Source organism: Mercenaria mercenaria, chromosome 3 (genome assembly GCF_021730395.1).
Source record: "Mercenaria mercenaria strain notata chromosome 3, MADL_Memer_1, whole genome shotgun sequence".
In the NCBI taxonomy this organism is placed as follows: domain Eukaryota; kingdom Metazoa; phylum Mollusca; class Bivalvia; order Venerida; family Veneridae; genus Mercenaria; species Mercenaria mercenaria.
In genome coordinates, this window is record NC_069363.1 from 30,023,648 (window position 1) to 30,049,064 (window position 25,417).

The 25,417-nt window shown below is 36.7% G+C and overlaps 1 protein-coding gene across 1 annotated transcript in view; it reads left to right on the top strand.

The window, feature by feature from the left end:
- Positions 1-183: 183 nt before the first annotated feature.
- The window catches only part of LOC123525185 (protein LTV1 homolog), a 30,326-nt gene continuing 5,092 nt past the window's right edge, over positions 184-25,417 (top strand). The window contains exons 1-9 of the mRNA XM_045304027.2: positions 184-342; positions 7,770-7,904; positions 9,650-9,799; positions 14,419-14,506; positions 15,241-15,364; positions 16,628-16,838; positions 18,505-18,632; positions 21,923-22,118; positions 23,262-23,462. Of these exons, the coding sequence (XP_045159962.1) occupies positions 340-342; positions 7,770-7,904; positions 9,650-9,799; positions 14,419-14,506; positions 15,241-15,364; positions 16,628-16,838; positions 18,505-18,632; positions 21,923-22,118; positions 23,262-23,462 (1,236 nt within the window). The 5' untranslated portion in view covers positions 184-339. The remainder of the gene's footprint in view (positions 343-7,769; positions 7,905-9,649; positions 9,800-14,418; positions 14,507-15,240; positions 15,365-16,627; positions 16,839-18,504; positions 18,633-21,922; positions 22,119-23,261; positions 23,463-25,417) is intronic.

Genomic DNA, 25,417 nt, shown 5'->3' on the forward strand with positions numbered 1-25,417 from the left:
ATTTAATCATAACCTACTATAAATTTATGAGTTTCTTCCTAACTGCTTGTGTCTTATTCAATTGATAACATTAATATTTGTGAACTTGACAGCGCACAGCTCGGAAAACGGATGCATATTTTATTAGAGAAATTGGAAACATTTCGTTACAATTACAAATTGTAGGTGGCAGCACTTTGCAACACTTTGCAAGTTCCCATAGTTTGATTGGACAATTATCGTTTTGTCTCGGTTTTGTTGATTGGTCCATGGCCTTGTGACGTAAATAATGGTGGATGAGTTGCTCCTCGTGTTGCGAGAAATGGTGTTATAGACACATGTAATATTGAAAACTCAAAAATGGTATGTTGTCAGTTTTTGAGACGATTTAGCCAACGTCACAATTTAGTGTTATAGCTGTGTGAAGAATGAATAGTATAAAGATTTGATTCCATTCTTATGTACACGAGTATTGAATATCTATGTGTAGATATTTCGTTCTCAAAACTGTTCGTACATTGCATTTCTAGGTTACATTCTACCAATTCATAACTTTATCTTGACGCGGGAAGCAAGACTATGGAGGCATTCGGAAGATCCTCACACTTGCTATGATCAATGAAGACTATCCTCCGGAATCATGGACTCCTGTCTACACAGACGGATCAGCCACATGCACCGTCAAAGATGGAGGAGCAGGAGTTTTCATTCAATACCCATCTGGCAAGAGAGAACACTACATGTAGCCACAGGAAAACACTGCAGCAATTACAAGGCAGAAACTGAAGCACTCATGAAGGCCGTCTCAATGGTTGAAGACTCGGCAGAAGAAAGCTCCTCAGTCGTCTTTCTCACAGATCTATGCACTTTCTGTCATGGAAGCTCTGATCAACAATAAAGCTCCGCAGCTAGCCAGGTGAATGCAGAGCCTGAGTATAACCTGCACTTCAGTGGATTCCATCCCATTGTGGACTTGCAGGCAATGAAGAGGCAGACAAACTGGCTAATCTAGGAGCTCAGTCAGAACAACCAACAGAACCTGTGAGTTACAAGGAGAAAGTCACCATCATCAAGGCACTAATGAGACCAAGGATGGAGGAAGATGCTTTTCATCTCCTTGATCGGCCCAAAGAAGTATAAATACACAGAATGGCAACTGGCTGTAATCTCGCGTGAGCTCGTGTCAGAGCGTGATTCGGTGTTATCTTACTAAAAACAAACATCGGCGAGTATGGAGTTACAATTTGTACCTTTGAAACTACATTTAAAATACATGTTAGCTTCTAAAACAAAATTAGTTTAATGTGAAATGGTCTTAAGACACGAAGTACACGTTTTTTTTTTTGCCATCGAAAGAAGCGTGGTCATACGGTGATATTATTTTACCGATGAATAATTGCTTTCGCATACAAAATGGCGCGTGGAGAAAGCACCACTTTCGGTAAACGAGATCTCGTTTTTTTGTCACAGGAGGTTGGCGAGATTTGCTCTATATGCCTTTCAAGTTGCCAATCTATTTATTTTTATAGCTCTTTGATCGGCCTGAACAAATGATGATGGTCAGGCTCCGCTCAGGGCACAAGCTCAATGCTCACATGTACAAGAAATACAGACTGACATCATCGCCAACTTGTCCATGTGGCGAAGAAGATCAGACTGCGGAGCATATACTTCAGAGATGTAAAAGGCATGACAAGGAGCGAGCTGCGACATCTCGGGGTTCAAATTTAGCCAGATTTTCTACTTGCATTTTTTTTTGCAAGTGGTATTTTTTTTAACTTGCTAAATGAAAAAACAACTTGCATTTTCCGTGACTTGTCACTTTATTAGAACATGAACACAAACATCCACGTGACGAGTCCAGCCAATCGTATTTGCGCTATATAAATAGTAACTTATTAAAGATTACCAAAAAACCCACCGGATGCAGTAAACGCCATCAAAATTGGCACAGTTGTCAGCAGTTGAAAAGAAATGCACACGGGACATGTATCGAGTGTAAACTTCCGTTTACGACGAAAGATGAAAGAGTGCTCCGAAATTCGTTCTGCAAATGACAATGCGCTGTAATGACGGCGAATTGTTAAAGAAAGAACAGTGTAAGATCGAGACGACCGTTAGAAATGCACATTATTCGTCCAAAAATTTCACTTACAAAAAAATGCTGGTGTCTGAAATCTCACCTCACAGTTTGAAATTTGCACTCGCATTTCGCGAGTATGCAAGCTTAAATTCGAACCCTGACTGTTACATATAAGAAAAATAATCTGTTCTGAGAAACATCACCCTCTAAAAATGCTCCCACGAAATTAGCCGTTTAGCAATTATCATTATGCATATGTAGACATTATGGAAATGGTTTAGATAGATCTTTTTTCAATATAATAAGCAATAAAACTAAGCAGTGACTTTTTTTGGGGAAAAAATAAAGGTGCCTATGTCCGCTGAATTTGGAAAATAAGTGCCATAATGCCCAATGTCCATATTCGGTTGAAAATCGCCAGTGTTTTGTTTGTCACATATTTTTGAGACGGTAATCTTGTAGTCAAAATAATTCGACGTTCAGATTGTTTTATATTTGTGACAGGCAATCTCAACGTCAAAACTTTGAAGGACCAAAATAATGGAAGTTAAATCACAATACACAGTCATGTAAAGTTATTGGTTTTTGTATGGCGTGTAAACACATGGTAAACATTGATCGTGTACAGTACATACAAAGGTTTAAAGCACCAGAAAATTCGTAATTTTGGATATTATTTAACAATTTTTTACATAGATTAATGAGGAATTTAATCCCTTTTCGATACATGTAAGTTTAATTTAATTTATGGCCAATTCGTGAAATAATCGGCATTTAAACCTATAGCATGTAAAGCGTCGGCAGCGATGAAAATTTCATCGGAAGTTGCTTCAACTATTTTGGTCTTTTGAGTGTTTGACGCGAGTGGGGATATTGCCCATATGGATAAAATATCACAATATTTCCAAGGATTGCGTCAAATTAGTTGGACTAGGTAACCTTGATGCAGTTTTGTTCTCAAAAAGGACGTTTTTGATGTCATTTCTGCCAGTTTCAAGTTAGATATCGCAGATCTCATGCCCGAATGTAAACTGTTACATTTTGGAAATAAAATCTTTTAATTTGAGGGGGGAAACCACCTCTGTTTTGGGGGAAAACTTGACGATATTTTTGGAAAAAATGTAACACTGCAGAGATTTTTTCCTTAATAATGGGGGCCGTTAATAGGCCCCTTCCCCTCAGAAAATTTCTTTTATATCGTGCAGTTTTCTCCAAAAATTGACTTTACATCAGGTTTTTTTGTTCTTCGCTGTCATAATTTTTGTAATGAATAATAAAGGCACCACCTAGAATGGGGATTTATCGTTAACACGTAGTGCAATCCTTTTGGTTAAAGGTCAGTAATTCAAATCCTTCTTTGTTTAATATAAAAAACGACAACTTCAGGTCGTCTTTACTTATCTTTAGAGAACATCTCTTTTTCCTATACCTATTTTTCATGAAAGTTCTATCACAAATGAAACGAAAAAATGAAAAGAAAATTGGGGGTTATGTAGTTCCTAGTGAAATGCCAGTCAGTTGTGGTCTGCTACCCTAAAATTGGTGCATATTTGCTCTCGTCCGCGCAATAAACACCTACTTCCGGTTTGGATCTGCAAAACTTGCCATGTGGGGTGTATGAACATGAAAACCGTTCTTCAGTTACCACTCAAGTTCTTCACTCCCTCTCAACATTCTATAGCAAAAAACTAATTTTGTTGTTTTGGCAGTTGCCAGTCTGTTCCATAATTGTACCCCCCCCCCCCCCCCCCCCTGACAACAAAGTTGTAAAGTGGGGTATACTGGTTTCAGTTGTCTGTCCGTAGGCGCAATCTTGTGCGCACCATCTCTCATCCCCTTGACACAATTTAATGAAACTTCACACAAGTGATAAGTAACAACAGTAGTTGTGCATGGGGCATGTTAGGTTATTATTATTATCCCCCGCCGATGAAATCGGGAGGGGGGTATTGAAATGGCGTTGTCAGTCCGCAGCCATTTCTCAGTAACTACTTGGTAGAATTTCATGAAACTTGAAATAAACATGAACCAACATACTGCGATGATGCCTGTCAAGTTTTTTTTTGATTGGTCAATTTCCCTCAAAGTTATTGCCCTTGATTTAATAAAAAATGTCCGTCTGCAGCCATTTCTCAGTAACTTACTGGTAGAATTTCATCAAATTTGAAATAGACATGAACCAAGATACTGTGCTGATGCCCGTCAAGTCTTTTTTTTGATAGGTCAATTTCCGTCAGAGTTATTGCCCTTGATTTAATGAAAAATGTCAGTCTGCAGCCATTTCTCAGTAACTAGCAGGTAGAATTTCATCAAACTTGAAACAGACATGAACCAAGATACTGCGACGATGCCCTTCAAGTTTTTTTTTTTTCGATTGGTCAATTTTCCATATAGTTATTGCCCTTTAATTGTTTTAAAATCCACAGATCTGTACATAACAAACCAACCAATTGGAAGAATTTCATTAAACTTCTTTCATTCTTTTCCATGAACATTTATTATGAACATGTGATGTTGTGTACCTACACCTGGTCACCACCTTACCTTGGTTCCCCCCCCCCCCCCACCCCCCATTTTTATTTTTTTTTATTTATTTATTTATTTTTTTTATTTTTCATTTTCTATCAATATTTATAATCAACATGTAAACTGTTGTATCCTCACCCCAGCCCCACCCAAACAAACCATTCATTTTCTTTTAATTTGATTTTGACTAATGAAATTATTTGCTTCTTCGTAACATTCTTAACTTTTTGCTGGATATATTTTTTTGCCGTTCCTCAACTCTGACCCTTTCGGCGGGGGATTCCAATTCACCGAATTTGCTTGTTATTATTATTATTATACCAGATTTATATAGGGCCCTTTTCATGATCAATTTCACGTTCAAAGGCGCTTTACATATATAGTTCAAATGCAGCCACACAGGGCGCATAATTCATCCTCTACAAGTACAGACACAGAGCGATCTGACCAAAGGGACAAAGTTAGATAAAGCCCCCACGACAGAGATCAGAAATCAGATACAGGCATGTCCGGCTAACTTAGCCTAGCTCATTGCGAATAGACAGCCTGGTTCTTTAACGTGCCCAGTGTATAGCACTGATACACGCAAGGATTGCCTGGGTTCCTGACCAGTACACCTCTAGTTGGGTGGGAAACACTGAAAAGCGTTTCTGGAAATTCCCGAGTAGCTGCCGGGTATCGAACCCCCGACCTCAGGATTGGAAGGCCATTGTGCAAACCACTGAGCTATCCGTCCACCTAGGTTCTTTCAAAAAAAAAAATGCAGAGTTATGGGACTTTGTTTTTTGTTACTTTACTATATACATAGACACAATCTTGTGCGCACAATCCAGCCCTTTTTTTTGTAAATTTGGGGAAGGGTACCAGGTCCCTTTTGGAGGGGAAATTTACGTTGCGAAGTCATTGTTTGGAGGAATATATTTGCTGAAAAGTTGTCTCCTCATCCCCTTGACACAATTTAATGAAACTTCACACAAGTGATCAGTAACAACAGTAGTTGTGCATGGGGCATATTAGGTTCTTTCAACAACAAAAATTGCAGAGTTATGGGACTTTGTTTCTTGTTAACATACTATGTACATACAGTCTGCATATGCAATCTTCAGGTCTCGACCTTAACTTTTTTCAGCAGTTGCCAGCAGGTCCACCAACTGCAAAAATCTAGTAGACCTGCTCAGACTTTAGTGGACCTCCAATTCTATTACATAAATTGTGATGTTGTAGAGGTCATAACTTCATATGACTCAAAGAAACAGGACTTATTTCTAAAATAATTAGAAATGGAAGACTGTAGCACTCTGTTATCCTTCGGGTAATTATTTTGGAAAGTGTCCCAAAATATGGACGCAATAATCATCATCCACCCGACCCATGTTGAAAGTGAAAAAAAAAACAACATTAACAATTATCGGTAATTATTCTGATGATAAACTAAGTAATTGGCCTTGTTTTCATCATCAATTAACACCCACACAAAGAGCTAAAAGAAGTGTGTCGATTATTATGGCATCTAAGGTGGAGATCAAAGCGGTATAGTTGCCCGAGATTGTCATGGCATTACGTCATGTTTTCGCACCATGTGACAGATCACTGTCTTATCGTACTTTCTCGATTCCTTAAATTGTTGAGAAGAAATCAGTAAAAAGTTTTTTCTTTAATGTTTTAAAAGCGAATGTGCAATATCACGAATAAACTGACATGTAAATGTGTCAAACCGTGAACGATTATAGTGTATATCCTACCTCTGTGACCTATTTGCCCTCAAGGAATTTACAATTTATTGTTTGAGAAGAATATCTAACAAAGTGTTGTGTCAAAAAATATATGTACGAAGAACCATTTAAAATTTATTAAAATCCGCAACAACATCATACTGCTTTATTTTAAAACCACATTTCCATTTACGTTCACGAGGTCACGTAACCTATTTTGCCGCACTAACAGAAATCTCTGTTTGTCAAAAATCGCTTTACTCCATGTATTTAAATTGCTGCCGCTTTTTCATTATTTAAGATTTTTTAATTGTGTTTTTTGTACTTTCTGGTCAAAAGTCTTAATTTAATTACCATAGTATGTACCGTTTATTAACTTTAAGAAAGAAGTAAATAATCAAGATCGCGCTGTTTGAAATTTTACAAAACATTATATGAAAATTTGATTGTTTTAAAGAATTTTGCCTGCATTCCTGTCGATATTAAAATTGTTATAGAATTCAGACGGTGTTGAAAATTTGAAGCGATTATATTAAAAAATGAATGCACTACGCGCGTTTTTTGTGTCAAAAGTAACCGCGATGTAAATTAGATATTACGATAGGGCGCACGTGCTCGTGAATGGAAAATTACCAGCATGACGTTCTGATATTTTTATGATTCGCGGGTAAATTCCAGTCAATCCAGGTTATTTTGCCTGATGTAATTTCTCAATTTGGTAAAGTTACCACGTAAAAACCACTCGCCCGATCAGTGGAGTAGTCCATTTGTGCTATCCTGACTTCAACTCGCCAATGCTTGTAACTGTAGAATGCTGTACTTAAGGCAAAATCAACTTTCGTTTTGTGAATTCGCCGATATGCGTACGATTTGCAGACCGTGACTGAAAATTGGTTGACCGTCGGTCTACCCAACTTTTGATAGTTAGTGGACCTGCCGATATTTTGGTTGCGTCAGTCCAACGGTCCCCCGCTAAAGTCGAGGCCTGATCTTTTGCGTGCCTAATCTTCCGAACCCTTGCACACAATTTAATGAAACTTCACACAAGTGATCAGTACCAACCCTAGTTGTGCATGGTGCATGTTACGTTTTTTTAGATAAATATTCTGCATAGTTATGGGACTTTGTTTTTTGTTACTATACTGTATACATACAGTCTATATACATACAGTCCACATAATTATGCAATCTTGTGTGTGTCAAATTGCAATGTACTTTGACAGTGCATGTGGGGGGTACATTCATCACCTTTAGTGATAGCTCTAGTTTTGTCTGAATATGTCCACAATTATTGTACATTGTACAGCATGGTCAAATGCCTAAACAAGGCTAAATTACAGTTAACAGCTAGCTAGAAAACACCTGAGATATTAATTTGATATAATAGTACCCGCTAATGGGATTGGATTGAAACGTCACATACTTGTTCACTGTGATGAGCTGACATATATTTTGTTTTATGTTTACAGCCTGTTAGAAAGAAAAAGCAATTTATTGACAAAAAAAATGCCATTACATTTCACCTGGTACATAGAAGTCAGCAGGATCCCCTGGTAGCCAGTGAGGATGCTTCGAAGCATGTACTTGTTCCAGGGGGAGATAAGGTAAGATCTGTTCAATATCCTCTAGCATTTCTGCTGCTATATCTGATGTTGTGTGCCTTACCAAGTACTTTGTATCAAAAATTGATTGTCACATTTTGTGCCAGTGCTCTATGATGATACATTTAGACTGAAATGTTAAATGTTGATAACATAAAAATGTCTGAACCACTGATTCTTGCACTTCATTTTTCAGTTTCGAATAGGTTACATCAGAGTTCTGCCGAGGATTTCAGCATGATGGGCCCATGGCCCATCTACCCTGAAAACATGGGGCCATTCTGAAACTTTTGGGGCCATTCAAAAAGAACCAATTTTACATTAAAAAGACTTTACATTTCTTATGCATTTAAGAAGTGTATTTTTTTTTAAATGTAAAATTATACACAAAGTTCATGCCATTTATTCTCTTTTCCTTATAACTTAACCATGTATACTCAACCAATAACTTCTTCTGAAAGCTCTGTTTGTCAGATGTTTTACTCTTACTTTTTCGCTCTACTCAAATTACTTGACTGGGTGGGGGTCGGATCACTCTGTGATTCTGGGGTTGTTGTTTAATGTTCAGCGACATATGTAGTTGAATCGTCGCTTTTGTTCAATGTATCATTTCTATTTGTATCTTTCCCCAGTGTAACTAAAGTCTGGTTTATTTTCTTAGAGGCAGGAGGACTGAAAAATTTGTGCAAAATCGCTTTTCCTTTCGGTGCGGCCGCCATTTTGATACAATCATGGTGCAGTTATCACGACACATTATTTTTTCAAATCCGTCACAGTGATCTCCCCTGGAGGTATGTCTATCTACCGTGCAAGACTGGCAAACTAGCGATTGTTATCGGGTTCGAGTTTCAGATTTTCTGGCGCGCCAAAGGCCCACCGACGCGAAATTTGCTGCGCCATTCATTTTTTTTTCGCGCCAATGGCGCAAAAACGCAGCCTCAGCAGAACTCTGTTACATATACATCCAAATCTTAACTTATTTTAATTGCTTCATTCATACTATGCTTTATAGGGAAATTATGTCTATTAAGGTAGCTCTGCACGTTTGATAAACCGGAAGTGATGGCGTAACGTCATTTATCTGGAAAACGTATAATAAGTCCTGGATTCGGCGTACGGAAATGAAAATCATTTTATTAATGAATTGAAACCCGTGAGTTAATTTATTACAATGGTACTGTTGCTATATTTCTAAAGTCAAAATACGATATTAAAACATTTGACACTTAAAAGAAAATCAAAATAATGTCTTAAAATTAGTGTGAAATGTCTGGTTCACTTTAATCATGGTCAAATATCTAAAAAAAAAAAAAAGAAGCACACGGACCTATACATTTTATTTCACCAAATTAAAGGCCATGTGTTTATTTACAACTGTGAGAAGTTTCATCAAAATCTACATTGTAGAAAAATTTCTATTTGCGAAAATGTTATGAAAATTATGATTTTCCCATAGATACATTATGAAATATTGCGGAAGGTCCAAATTTTTCAAACCAGTCTAGCAAAAAATCAAGCACACGGACCTATCTTTTTTATTTGCTGAATTTACTAGGTATATTCTGAAGTTTTGAAAAATCAGAGTTTAATAAAATTCTACATTGTAGAAAAAATTTCAATCCAAACGTGCAGAACTACCTTATGGCGAGACTTCTAAAATATTTTAGAAAAGGTTCTATAGATGTAGTGATTTGGAAAATGTTTTAGTTATATTGTTTAAGTAGAGGTGATGTATATTTCCTTTTCAGGATGATGATTTGCGTACAGAAGAGCAGAGAAAGTATGGAGTGTTCTTTGATGATGATTATGATTATATGCAACATCTGAAAGATACCAACGAGATCTATGAGGTAGAGCTGGTTGACAGGGTCTACCGGGAAGAGGTGAAAAATGTCAGAGTGAGTAAGATAGTAAAATGTTACAGAACCCGGCTTTACCAGTAAAATTGTGCTAGATGTTGCAGAACAGGCCTTTTTCCCATCATTTTGTGAAAGCCACCAACACCGGTGGAATTGGGAAAATGCTCTGGGATATTGTCTTAATTGGGAAAAATTGAAGTTATCTAAACCTATATCAAGGTACTTTCCTTAGGTGTAATATTTTCAAATGTAGGGTTTCATTGAAAATATATTATAACTGTTGTTTACGTAACCAAAATAAACAGAGATAAAGTAGTAAAACTAAATAATGTTTGTTTGAGTGCTTCTCTGATGATACTTTAGACTGAAATGTTAATGCTGATAACATAAATGTCTGAACCACTGATGTTTGCACTTGATTTGTCAAATTTTAATGGTTTAACCCTTATAGTGCTGGATACAATAAATTCTGCCTTTGCGACCAGTGTAGATCATGATCAGCCTGCATATCCATGCAGTCTGATCATGATCTGCACTGTTCGCTATTCAGTCAGTATTTTTTTGGTAAGCACACCTTTTAACAGTTAATGGTACTGTCCAAATTGAAAGATGGACTAGCTTATTAGCAGGGTAAGGGTTACTTTGATACTAAGTCACCTCCATAAAATGCTAATTAAAGGGACAGAAGAATTGAAGATAAATGTGTAGAAAATTAATAGGGTAAAGAAAAGTTGCTGCTTTGTGAAGCATTGCAAAGTTTAAGAATATAAGACAAGGAAAAATATTAGTATTCTCACAGCCATCCCAATACTTGTATAAACATGCGGATATACTTACTTTTGCTTCAGCGATATCAGGTTCATTCCAGTTATGATGGCCTCATAGTTGGGCAGAATAAAACACAAAAAAAGAACACTTCAGCTATACATATGTGCTATATGAAGTTGCAGATTATTGATTAAGGTGTCTTTCCTCAGCAGTTGTATTTCCTAGCTGAAGGGATTTTTATCTTACCAATTTTAAATACTTTTTACCTGACTTTGATAATTTGCTTCAAAATCTTAATTGATCTGTTGTCAAAGCCACAATGAATATGATGATAGAGTTTGACAGAAATGTTTATGTTGATAACATGAAATGTCTGAACCACTGATTGTTGGCACTGCTTTTTGCCCTCCTAATTGTTTACATAGGTCGGTCAGTCTCTGTTTTGTCCATTTTCTGTATTGCAGTTCTTAAAACACAACTTTCTTATAAAAGTATAAATATATCCATTGTTTGTGATAAACTCATGGTCAGTCGCATTATGATGAGGAAATTAGACAAAAGTGTTTTTAGCTCACCTGTCACAAAGTGACAAGGTGAGCTTTTGTGATCGCGTGGTGTCCGTCGTCCGTCGTCCGTGCGTGCGTGCGTGCGTGCGTCAGTCCGTAAACTTTTGCTTGTGACCACTCTAGAGGTCACATTTTTCATGGGATCTTTATGAAAGTTGGTCAGAATGTTCACCTTGATGATATCTAGGTCAAGTTTGAAACTGGGTCACGTGCCGTCAAAAACTAGGTCAGTAGGTCTAAAAATAGAAAAACCTTGTGACCTCTCTAGAGGCCATATATTTCACAAGATCTTCATGAAAATTGGTCAGAACGTTCACCTTGATGATATCTAGGTCAAGTTTGAAACTGGGTCACGTGCCCTCAAAAACTAGGTCAGTAGGTCAAATAATAGAAAAACCTTGTGACCTCTCTAAAGGCCATATTTTTCATGGGATCTGTATGAAAGTTGGTCTGAATGTTCATCTTGATGATATCTAGGTCAAGTTCGAAATTGGGTCACGTGCGGTCAAAAACTAGGTCAGTAGGTCTAAAAATAGAAAAACCTTGTGACCTCTCTAGAGGCCATATATTTCATGAGATCTTCATGAAAATTGGTCAGAATGTTCACCTTGATGATATCTAGGTCAAGTTCGAAAGTGGATCACGTGCCTTCAAAAACTAGGTCAGTAGGTCAAATAATAGAAAAACCTTGTGACCTCTCTAGAGGCCATATTTTTTCATGGGATCTGTATGAAAGTTGGTCTGAATGTTCATCTTGATGATATCTAGGTCAAGTTCGAAAGTGGGTCACGTGCCCTCAAAAACTAGGTCAGTAGGTCAAATAATAGAAAAACCTTGTGACCTCTCTAAAGGCCATATTTTTCATGGATCTGTATGAAAGTTGGTCTGAATGTTCATCTTGATGATATCTAGTCAAGTTCGAAACTGGGTCACGTGCGGTCAAAAACTAGGTCAGTAGGTCTAAAAATAGAAAAACCTTGTGACCTCTCTAGAGGCCATATATTTCATGAGATCTTCATGAAAATTGGTCAGAATGTTCACCTTGATGATATCTAGGTGAAGTTTGAAAGTGGTCACGTGCCATCAAAAACTAGGTCAGTAGGTCAAATAATAGAAAAACCTTGTGACCTCTCTAAAGGCCATATTTTTCATGGGATCTGTAATGAAGGTTGTCTGAATGTTCATCTTGATGATATCTAGGTCAAGTTCGAAAGTGGGTCACGTGCCGTCAAAAACTAGGTCAGTAGGTCAAATAATAGAAAAACCTTGTGACCTCTCTTAAGGCCATATTTTTCATGGGATCTGTATGAAAGTTGGTCTGAATGTTCATCTTGATGATATCTAGGTCAAGTTCGAAACAGGGTCACTGCGGTCAAAAACTAGGTCAGTAGGTCTAAAAATAGAAAAACCTTGTGACCTCTCTAGAGGCCATACTTATGAATGGATCTCCATAAAAAGTTGGTCAGAATGTTCATCTTGATGATATCTAAGTCAAGTTCGAAAGTGGGTCACGTGCCATCAAAAAGTGGGTCAGTAGGTCAAAATAAAAAAAACGTTGTGACCTCTCTAGAGGCCATATTTTTCATGGGATCTGTATGAAAGTTGGTCTGAATGTTTACCTTGATGATATATAGGTCAAGTTCGAAACTGGGTCAACTGCGATCAAAAACTAGGTCAGTAGGTCTTGAAATAGAAAAACCTTGTGACCTCTCTAGAGGCCATACCCTTGAATGGATCTTCATGAAAATTGGTCAGAATGTTCACCTTGATGATATCTAGGTCAAGTTTGAAACTGGGTCACCGTGCCATAAAAAACTAGGTCAGTAGGTCAAATAATAAAAAAACCTTGTGACCTCTCTAGAGCCATACTTTTCATGGGATCTGTATGAAAGTTGGTCTGAATTTTCATCTTGATGATATCTAGGTCAGGTTTGAAACTGGGTCAACTGCGGTCAAAACTAGTCAGTAGGTCTAAAATTAGAAAAATCTTTTGACCTCTCTAGAGGCCATATTTTTCAATGGATCTTCATGAAAATTGATCTGAATGTTCACCTTGATGATATCTAGGTCAGTTTCGAAACTGGGTCACGTACGTCAAAAACTAGGCCAGTAGGTATAAAAATAGAAAAACCTTGTGACCTCTCTAGAGGCCATATTTTTCATGAGATCTTCATGAAAATTAGTGAGAATGTTCACCTTGATATCTAGGTAAAGTTCAAAACAGGGTCACGTACCTTTGAAAACTAGGTCAATAGGTCAAATAATAGAAAAACCTTGTGACCTCTCTAGAGACCATATTTTTCAATGGATCTTCATGAAAATTGGTCAGAATTTTTATCTTGATAATATGTAGGTCAGGTTCAAAACTGGGTCACATGAGCTCAAAAACTAGGTCACTATGTCAAATAATAGAAAAAACGACGTCATACTCAAAACTGGGTCATGTGGGAAGAGGTGAGCGATTCAGGACCATCATGGTCCTCTTGTTGTTGATAACATAAAATGTTTGAACCACTGATCACTAACACATGATTGTTGAATAGTTGAGAGAGTTGTTGACCCCTAGACTAAGGCTCCCATGATTACAGGTTTAAACGAGTTGGTGTTACGTTTGCCTAGTAAACGTTTACAAGATTTCTACCTGTTTAAACGAAAAGATCACACATACAACCATCAAGGTCGTTTTCTGCTCATAAAACTGAATGGAACAAGAGTTTTCTGCCTGTTAACAATATTAGATGTCTCTTTTTCAGTAAACATTTGTTTGATAAGTGATAAATTTCGTTATCTGAATGGAACTGGACAACGAAAGAAGGCTGTATAGAGGGCCATTTTTTTTTTTCAGTAAAAATGCAATGGAATTGCATCAAACTGTGCCAAACTTAGCACGGAAATGTCAGAACAGCCATGTTACCAAATAATACCGTGAATGTGTGGTTAATTTGAGAAAATCAATTTACAATTGTGGTCCCCCGTTATAGAAGGGAAGATGCCAGCCAGAGTCGTGACTGAAGACAATAATTTATTTCCATTTAAATTGTATTGTTTAGTGTTTGAAAGTCTTAATGCTTACAAAATTCTGTAAAGGTGGGAGCATTACCCTAAACTGCTTTAAACTTCAATCAAAGTAGCAACATAATGATGATATATGCAGACTGAATGTTAAATGTTGATAATACATAAATGTCTGAACCACTGACTGTTGCTTCAGAAAATTTTGTTACACATCAAATTTTGTTTTATTAATTTCATATATATTTATTTTGCAAGATAACAGCACTGCAAAGAAATGATAATATATTTGTTGTTAACCTTTCTTTGCAGGACTCAGGGTTGAAGTTACCATCAAGTGTACTACCATCAGAGTATGAGAAACCTGTAGGTCTGCTTAATGAAGCTGTACCAGTGAGAGGTAAGTTTGCCTATTCTGACAGTTCAGAAAAGTTTAACTCACCAGAAAGTGTATTTCAGGTATAATAAATGGTGTTTTTAGATTATATTTAACATCAACTTATACTAAAAATAAAAACAAATTTTATGTAGATTATTCCTTTATTCTGATATCTTCAACTAAGATATTTTATATTTTGATATTTACTTAAATGTAGAAAATCCTCACTTTGAATTTAAATTGTGTATGTGGAGCTACATTCGTAATTAAATGTCATGCAGTAACAGTTGATTGTTTAACCTTTAGCTTGCTGAATTTCTAAAATGAACTGGTCCATCATTTAATTTGGGCAATACTATTTATTATTCGAAGGGAGTTCACTGAAAATTTACTGACTAAATGGCGAACAGTGCAGACCATGATCAGACTGCACGGATGTGCAGGCTGATCTTGGTCTGCACTGGTCGCAAAGGCAAAACCAAATGTCGCCAGCAGGCTAAAGGAAACTTCCAGTTTTTAGTTTTAGTACAAATCTAGATTGTGTTCAGTCATTCATGTATACTGCATGTATTATTTTTAACCTAATGCATAGAACTGTTAATGCATATATAACTTGTTGATTTTATATTTACGTAAACTATATGTAGTAATTGTTCATGATTTCAGATACCGTATTAAGATTTGGGTCTAGTATACCTTTAATGAAAGAGTTTAAAGCAGATTTAGTTATAATATGATTACTTGTTGTTTGACAGGTCCTCAGCCAAACTGGGATCCTGATATTGTTGAAGCCCTAGATGAAGACTTTGACTTTGATAATCCAGACAACCAGTTAGATGATGATTTTGTACAAGTGGCAAATGCTGATGGTGAAGACGAGTGAGTAAATTAAACTTAGTATACCTATTGATTAAATTTTAATAGAATTGCAAAATATTTCTTTTTGACTTAATACTTCAGTTGTGCAGTTAGTTTTCTTTCTAGATTTTTATATGCTCGTTTGACAAAAACGGACATACCTGTGTTATGTTTTCACCCTTTACAGTTGGGCGGTGTGGCGGGCAGAAAAAAATTTGTGTCCGCTCAGAAACTAGAGTATTTTATATCAGAACGGAACCAAACTTATACAAAGTGTGTATCGCCAAGTTCATAACACAACTTATACAGAATGTGTATCACTATAAAATCTAGGCCAAGTTCGATATTCAGCCAGTTCTGACCAGTAGTTCCAGAGATTGGTCAGAATTGCCCAGATTGATAGTGCCCGAATAACTAGAATATTTTTTCTTTGGTGTCAACCATACTTACGAAGAAGATGTATTACTACAAAATCTTGTTCTAGATTGATAGCTAGTCAGTCTGGACAAGTATCTCTGGAGTAATGGCCCTTGAATTGGTGAAAATTGCAAAAATTGACATTTTCTGCTTCATACTTCAACAAAATGTTTTAGCAGTCTCTTTTTTTTTATGGCATAAATGTTAGTCTTAATGACAAGGAGTGTCATGGACAAACCCAAGTCCCCTATCTTAAAGGTAACAGAGGTCAAAAGCAATATAAGATCTTAGGCCATAACTTTGACATGCATTTTTGTTTGGCAAAGATAATTACCTCAATGAAACAGTATTGTCACAGGACTCGGATAACTTTTTTTTGTGAACTTACATATTTTAGAATTACTTCCCTCTGTTGTTACTATAAATACCTTATAATGTAACTTGGCCGTACAGAAAAATAGAGACCACTTTTCTGTGGTACAACATGCATGCTACTTTCAATTTTTAGGTGTATTTTGAGCTATCTCTACCTGTTAAGGATTTTCTTGTGGACTTGGATTTTTTTTAGAACTACTTTCCTTTGTTGTTACTATAAATAATTTATATTGTAACTTTTTTTATAGGGCAAAAACCAAGACAACACAACCATAGAATTAAAATTTCATTTGCAAATACAGGTGCTAGTGTAAAGTAATTTGCTATAACGGGCGTATATTGTGACATTGTGGCGCTTTTATTGGTCACATAATATTCATTATTCCTTCATATGTAATCAGTAGGCTTTTACACAAGGTTGTAATTTTGTCCGCCATGCCATTTCCAATCCATGAGTTTGAATTGAAAGTACAATTTTATATATAAATGCAGGCATGAAGGTAGTGACCTTGAGACCGTCAGTGACCTTGGTTCGGATGTGGCCCAGATGTCCGACAATGATGATTTTGATACAGACTACAAGTATGGTGATCACATGTTTATGGATGAAGAGACGAAATCACGGTTCACTAATTATTCCATGTCCTCCAGTGTTATAAGAAGAAATGAGGGACTGACTTTGCTTGATGATAGATTTGAAAAGGTACAGTTTGTCTTCTAAGTTAATTTGGATATTTGCTTTGAATGGGAAGTTCAAGAAGTTTTATGATTTGTAAAGTATGTAAGGCAAGGAATGGTAGGAAATGGTTCTTTCTCTTCACAAGATGTTATTATAAACATTTAAGAGAACCATATTGTAGAAAATGGTGATTTAACATTAAAAAAGTAGTATAAAGAAGACTGTCGAAACTTCTATCACAGCGGAGTAGTTAAGGTCACTGATCTCAAATTGCCCCCTCACTGATGTGGGTTCAAACCTCACTATGGGTGTAGAATTCTTCCATCCAGCTGGATTATGGAAGATTGATGGTTTTTCACAGGTGCATGCTAATGATGAAACAATGCCTGGAGGGGAACATGGGGTCTTCCTTCACCACAAAAAGCTGGAAAGTGGACATATAATTATGTTGTGGGACGTTAAACCCAACAAAATCAAAAATAATTTCAAATTTCTATCAAAGTGGAATTGATACATAATAAAATTCATTTATGATATTTGAAATACAAATGTTTTTTGTTTTTTAGCTCACCAGAGCCAAAGGCTCAGGGTGAGCTATTCTGATCACTCACCGTCCGTCGTCAATCGTCCGTCGTCCGTTGTCCGTCCATAAACTTTTACTTTAAACGACATCTCCTCATAAATCGCAAGGCCAATTTCATCCAAACTTCACAGGAATGTTCCTTTGGTGAAGCTCTACAAAAATTATTCAAAGAATTGAATTCCATGCAGAACTCTGGTTGCCATGGCAACCGAAAGGAGAAACTTCAAAAATCTCAAAAACCAGAAGCCTAGAGCTTAGATATTTGACATGTAGCATTGCCTAGTGGACCTCTACTAAAGTTGTTCAAATCATGATCCCGGGGTCAAAATTGACCCCGCCCCAGGGGTCACTTGATTTTACATTGGAAAGTCTTCAAAAAATTTCTAAAAATAAACCAGAATGCCTAGAGCTTAGATACTTCACATGTAGCATTGCCTAGTGGACCTCTACTAAAGTTGTTCAAATCATGACCCCGGGGTACAAATTGACCCCCCCCCCCATGGGTCACTTGATTTTACATACGAAAATCTTCAAAAAATTTCTAAAAATAAACCAGAAGGCCTAGATCTTAGATATTTGACATGTAGCATTGCCTAGTAGACTTCTACAAAATATGTTCAAATCATGATCCCCGGGGTCAAATTGACCCCGCCTGATGGGGTTACTTGATTGTACATAGAAAAATCTTCAAAATTTTCTAAAAATAAACCAGAAGGCCTAGAGCTTAGATATTTGACATGTAGCATTGCCTAGTGGACCTCTACAAAATTTGTTCAAATCTTGACCCCCAAGGGTCAAATTGACCCCGCCCCAGGGGTTACTTGATTGTACATAGGGAAATCTTCATAAATTTGCTAAAAATAAACCAGAAGGCCCAAATCTTAGATATTTGATATGTAACATTGCCTAGCAGACTTCTACAAACTTTGTTCAAATCATGACCCCCCGAGGTAAAATTGGCCCCGCCCCAGGGGTTACTTGATTGTACATCGGAAAATCTTCCAAAAAATTTCTAAAAATCATCAGTTTGACATTTGAAACATGTAGCTCATATTACTCAGGTGAGCGATCCAGGGTCATCATGACCCTCTTGTTTATGAAATACAGTTGTATGAAGAATACGATGATGCAGAAGTTGGAGCTCTCGATCAGGAAGATATTGATGGATCAATACAACAAGGAAGTGCTGTACTTGATGCTCTCATGGATGAGTTTGAAAAAACTCAAAAAGAAAAGTAAGATTTTTCACTAGTTTCAACTTAACCAAACTTTATGGCAGACTTAGATCTTTATCTGTCATGGTTCCCACACTACTGAGAAAACAGGAAAAAGCCCGTGGATTTGAAAGGAATGTTTCTGGCCATGTAAGTCAATAAACGTGCGCTTTCCACAATACGACAGGGACAAAAGTCAGGATATTTCGCAGTCTCCATAAATGCAACAGAATAAAGTATAAAAGCAATGGCTTTCAGATTCAGGCTTTGATTAAGTACTACTAGAGGAAGATCCCTATTGACTGGGATCTGTGATTTAAAAAGGTCATGTGGTGTCAAAAACTAGGTCACAAGGCCAGATCAAAGGAAAATCTTGAAAACACTCGGAGACCACATTTTAAGTTTGAAACTCGTAAGAATTGGTCAGAATGTTTGTCTTGACGAAATCTAGGTCAAGTTTGAATATGGGTCATCTGGGTTCAAAAACTAAGTCACCTGGTCAAATCAAAGAATAATTCCTGTGTATGCAATAGGGGCTGCATTTTTCATTGGATGTGCATGAATCTTGGTCAGAATGTTTGTCTCCATGAAATCTCGGTTGACATTTTATCTGGGTCATATGGGGTTAAAAACTAGGTCACGGTCAAATCAAAGGAAAAGCTTGTTTACACTCTAGGGGCCACATTTTTTATTCTATCTTCATAAAACTTGGTCGAAGTCTTGGACGATTTCGAATTTGGGTCACATGGGGTCACTAGGTCAAGTTAAAGAAAAAGCTTTTAGGGGCCATATTTCTGCTCCAATCTTCCTGAAACATTGTCAGAATGTTTTATTTTCATGAAGTCTTGGATGAGTTCTAATCAGGGTCATGTGGGATCAAAACCTAGGTCACTAGGTCAAATCAAAGAAAATGCTTGTTTACACTCAAGAGGCCTTCATTCACTTGTTTTCTCTGTATCTTCTTAATCACAGGAAGGATTATGAAATTAGAGTCTGCTGTTGAGCTCATCCAGATGAAATATCAACCCAGATCATTAGGTCCAAATTTAAGGTGGCCGGTCAATAGTTATGTCTCCCACCACACAGTGGTGTGGGAAACATATTGATTTACTCTTGTCTGTGTGTCTGTCTGTCACAAATCTTGTCCGCACTCTTTTAAGTGGAACATTTCTCATCCGATCTTCACCAAACTTAAACAAAATGTGTTTGACCATAGGTCCTCGGCCAAGTTCGATAACTAGCCAGATTGGCCCAGGCACTTTAGAGTTATGGCCCTTGAATTACCAAAAATCGGCCATTTTACTCTTGTCCGCGTTCTAAGTCGAACATTTCTCATCTGATCCTCGCCAAACTTGAACAAAATGTGTTTGACTATAAGTCCTTGGCCAAGTTCGATAAGCAGCCAAATCGGCCCAGGCACTTTGGAATTATGGCCCTTGAATTACCGAAAATAGGCCTTTTTACTGTTGTCCGCCCTCTAAGTTGAACATTTCTCATCCGATCTTCACCAAACTTTAACAAAATGTGTTCGACCATAAGTCCTCAGCCAAGTTCGATAACTAGCCAAATCGGCCCAGGCACTTTGAAATTAAGGCACTTGAATTACCCAAAATTAGCCTTTATACTCTTCAGAGGTATATTTGTAGTGAGTAAACAGTATATAAAGACTGACTTATTATTTAGATGATTAGGCAGTTGTGGGAGACATGCGCTTTTCTCAAAAGCAGCTCTAGTTTAAATTTAGGTCTGCTTCATATCTTTTTAAGGTATTAGGCCCCTAATACTAATGTTTAAAATATGCCATTTGCTTGGTATATTCTTACAGTTGATCGTGCTTCGCACTTTGTTGCAAATTTTAAAAACTTTTACCGTGCCGTTTCTTTATAAATTTTGTGTAATTTATGGTATTTCCTCAAGCTCAAGTAGAGTCAAATTTCTAAATGGCGGCCTTTATCCAAAATGTTTGCAGAGAATTCATTTTGCCATTATTTTTTATGAAAGAATCACAAAAGTATTAGTAAACAATTATAAAACTGAAAAATAAAAGTGTCAGTGTCATTTTTTCTAGGGTGCCTCAAGTAAACGGATTTAATGAGACAGAATTCTGTCTCCAACATTGAAAAATTAAGGTCGAATCCTGCGGATCTGTTTTGAATTTTGCTCACTTCATTCGAAAATAACTGTGGGGCAGAAGTAAAACCTACCTACATTTCTTCCACAAAATGTAATCTAAAGAATGAAGGCAAAATAGAGAACTTTTACCCCATGTAACTCAGTATTTTTAAAGATGTCTAACTATCCCTTCTATTTCAGAGGTAAATTCACTTTGAACAGCAAGAAATCGCTTATCAAATGAATATTTTCAACTTCTGTACAATAAATCAATAACAGGTCTTGAAAGAAGTAAAAACTTACTAGAAAAAAAGAAAAATAAGGAAAAAAAAAATGTTGGTCCCAGTGGGGCTTGAACCTACGCCCCCCTGAAAATTTCAGTCAAAGTAGGTTTATGGTAGAAACTGAATACTCTTCAGAAAGGAGATATTCTATTATGGGCCTAATACCTTAACCACTGGAAGGATTTTCATCCACCTGACATAACTGATCAATTGTTGATCTTATCAAGACTTGCAGAGTGTACAGCCAAGGGTACTAGGTCCAGTGTTAAGGTCACACTTGAAGTCAATGATCATGAACACAACAATTTATCAAAGCAGCATCTTTGGTATTAATCACCGTAAGTGATGGCTCTAGTTTTAATTTTGAATTCAGTGCATGGTCTGTAACAGAGCCACTAAGTCATTGAAAAACTGAAATGTCCTTGGAGAATCATTTGCCCTTCACCGATGAGTGTTCGAGCCTCACTTGGGGCATTGAATTCTTCATGTGATCCGGCTGGCTTATGGAAGGTTGGTGGTTCTATCCAGCTGCTCGCTGATGAAATAATGCACGGAGTCCGGAAGGGGCACCTGGGGTCTTCCTCCACCATCAAAGCTGGAAAGTCACCGTATGACCTATAATTGTGTCATTGCAACGTTAAATACAACAAAAGTATTTTATCAGTAAGGTCTTCTGAAAACTACATACCTTGACAGTATTTATGTTAAAATTTTAGAATGTATTAGCTAAAGAAACAGGTAACAAGTGATGCATAACTAAGACAGCTAATGGTGAAATACCAGATGAAGATGCTTGTCTAAGGAACCACTGATGTTAATTATACAGTTATACATAACTATATATTGCATGAGATTAAACATGCATGATTCTGTTTTCTAAAGTTGAAGAGTTGAAGAATAATATAACTTTTGTAGAAACTTGAAAGAAGTTGTTGATGAGAAGGAAGGGGAGTCTGTAGATGTCTTCAATGAGGACTCGGACACTGAAATGTCAGATACAGATCTAGTTACTGTGGAGGTGAAACCAGATGAGAAATGGGATTGTGAATCCATACTGAGTACATACTCCAATCTCTACAACCATCCTAAACTCATCACAGAACCAAAAAAGGTAATATGCTAATGATTGTAATACATTTTTATAAATCAGTCTGTTTGATTTAGACCAGAGAAATGAAGTGTCATTTCTTTTTTTATGCCCCCAAAGGTGGGCATATTAAAATCGCACTGTCCCTGCATACGTCTGTGTAAATTATTGTCCGGGCTGTAACTATTCCATCCATAAAGGGATTTTGAAATAACTTTGCATAAATGTTCACCATAATGAGACGATGTGTTGTGCGCAAGACCCAGACCACTAGCTCCAAGGTCAAGGTCACACGTAGAGGTCAAAGGTTAACAGGGTCTGTTTCATGCCCGGTCCATAACTCTGCCATCCATGAAGGGATTTTGAAATAACTTGTCATAAATGTTTACCGTGATAAGACGACTTGTCTTGTGCAAGATCCAGGCCCCTAAGTCTAAGATCAAGGTCACACTTAGAAGTCAAAGGTTAACAGGGTCTGTTTCATGTCCGGTCCATAATTCTGCCATTGATGAAGGGATTTTGAAATTATTTGACATAAATGTTCACCATAATGAGACGACGTGTCATGATCCAGACCACTAGCTCTAAGGTCAAGGTCACACTTGGAGATTAAAGGTTAGCATGGTCTATTTCTTGTCCGGTCCATAACACTGCCATTGATGAAGAGATTTTAAATTTCTTGGCATAAATGTTCCCTATATTGAGATGATGTGTCATGTGCAAGACTCAGACCCCTAGCTTTAAGGTCAAAGTCACACTTAGAAGTCAAAGGTGTTTCTTGTCTGGTTCATAACTCTGCCAGGGATTCGAAAATAATTTGACAGAAATGTTAACCATATTGAGAAGGTGTGTCATGTTTATGACCCGGGTCTCTTGGGTCAAGGTCACGAAATGATGTGATTTTTTTTTCGCACAACTGTAGCATTCTTGGACGCGCTTCAGGGGCATTTGTCACCAATAGTGACGGCTCTTGTTTCGACTGTCTTCTTTATGTCTTTACATAACTCCTAAAGTTTGTTTAGATTATTCTAAACCATAAAGTATATTGATATTGTAGTTTTAAACAATTTCATCCAATGAAAATTAATCTGAATTGTCATAATTATATGGCTTGATTTATTCAGATTTAGCTGTGACAATGTGTTACATGTAAGTAATTTATATTAGGTGAAAAATAAGGAAGTTCAGTTGAAGGGTAAATATGGTATACCAGCAGACGTGATAGCCACAAGGGGCCTTACAGAACATGAGATTAACATGCAGATGACTCAGCGAGATCGGGCAGATAAAGCCAGTACTTACAGACCCAAAGATGAAACTCCCCAAGAGAAGGCAGATAGAAAGAGGGCTTTAAAAGATGAGAGAAGGGTTAGTATTGTTTCACAATCTTGCAATGCCATAATATTATGAAAATGTTTTGTGTGCCGACTATTTAACACAGTACATGTTGGTATGTTGACACTAGAAAGTGATGTATAACACAGACTGCAGATGACATAGTCACATGATGATGCTAGTCTAAGGAACCACTGATTCAGTGTATGATAATTAAGAGTGAGTGAACATTGTCATATCACAACAGCTTTAAAATATATTAAAAATTGTCATACCAGGGCTTTTTTCCCCTATAAATCTACCTCCGGTAAAAGGAGGTATTCCTGATGCAAAAAAGTATGTTTTTTTCCCAAAGTTGAATTTAAAATTCCCAAATGATTATACCTTTTAGGGTTTTTGCTGTTTTAAGATAGTTTTGCTATTTTGTATGTATATTTAGGTAAATTATAATACTGTTGAACAATTACTGAAATGCAATTCATTAATATTTCACACAAAAACAGATTTATGTAGATTTTGGTAATTTGCAAATTGTCCCAATTAAGACAATTTCTGAGAGCATTTTCCCAGTTCAACCGGTGTCGGTGGCATTCCCAAACTGATGGAAAAAAGGCCTGCATACTGACACAAGGATCTGTTACTGGCCTTAAAGAAAACTATTGACAATTTTATTACATAATCACTCTAAAATACTGCTGTTTTTCATTGATCATGACTACAACTATACATTTCTACTTGTCTAGCACAACATCTCAGTTTGACGTTTTTAATGCTGTAAAAATTGCATGCTCTTGTAATTCAAAGGCTGCAGTAGGCAAATTAAAGCACACATTTCCCTAGGCAATATAGACTTCAAATAATGTGAATGTTGATGATTAAAATGCATGTACAGGAAAGACAATACTTGTCATGAGGCTAATGATGATGTGAACATGTTAGAACTACATAGATTGATAAAGATAGCAAGACTGCTTTCTATTTGTTTATGCCACTTTCAACATGAAAAGTTTGAAAAATTGCTCTAAGTAAAACATATTTTGAATTGGCAATGTATGGGATCACAGATGATGCATAACACAGACAGCAGATGTCTAAAATGATGATGCTTGTCTAAGGAACCACTGATGTGATACTTATACTTTCTAGAGCAAGAAATGAGTCTGCTTAATTTGTCAAAATTATTTTACTTTGTTGATGCAAATTTCCTTGTTATGGTCAAATGGCCGTTTCCTTGAAACTTGTAGTATTAATTTTGTGGAATGATGTAACCAATAAGTCCACGAAATCTAGTCCACATGAATATTTATTATTACCCAGTATTATCTTTCATGTACTATGCTGGTTCATGGATTTCAACAGGACTTTGCAAATGAGCAGTAACAGGCAATATACTGCACTGTCATTTTGAAGGAATTTTAAATGGATGAACATCTCCTAGTCGAGTTAATGACAGTTTTATATGAAATACTGCTGAGCATGAATAATTCATGTTTGCAGACAATTGCTAGCATTATAAATCTGCAGCAGACACTTACAGAAATGGTATTGATTACTGCAAATGTCACAGAGCAGCATATGCTCTTGTGAAGTGTTAATCAATTAATGTGACTACTATTCATTTGCTTAACAATACATAGTAATTATGTTCTGTGGAATTTATTGGATAAACAGTATAAACACCAGAGAATACGGAAACTGATACTTGTACTGTTAAAATCAAGTGCCTTTTACTCATTTATACACCTACATGTACATGGAAAGTGTTACAAGCTGCAATACTAAAGAGGCACATTAATGTTTATTCACTGTTTAACATACAGAGATATCCTTGCTTCTTAGTTAAGTAGGGAGAGCACAGATCTAGGAATTTTTGGGTTGTGAGTTTGATCCCTGGACGAGGTGTATGTTCCCCATGAGGATTTAATGGAAGACATTTTGTCAGCAGGGTTGCCGCTTACCTTGAAAAGTTAGGGGAAATTTTCAAGGTC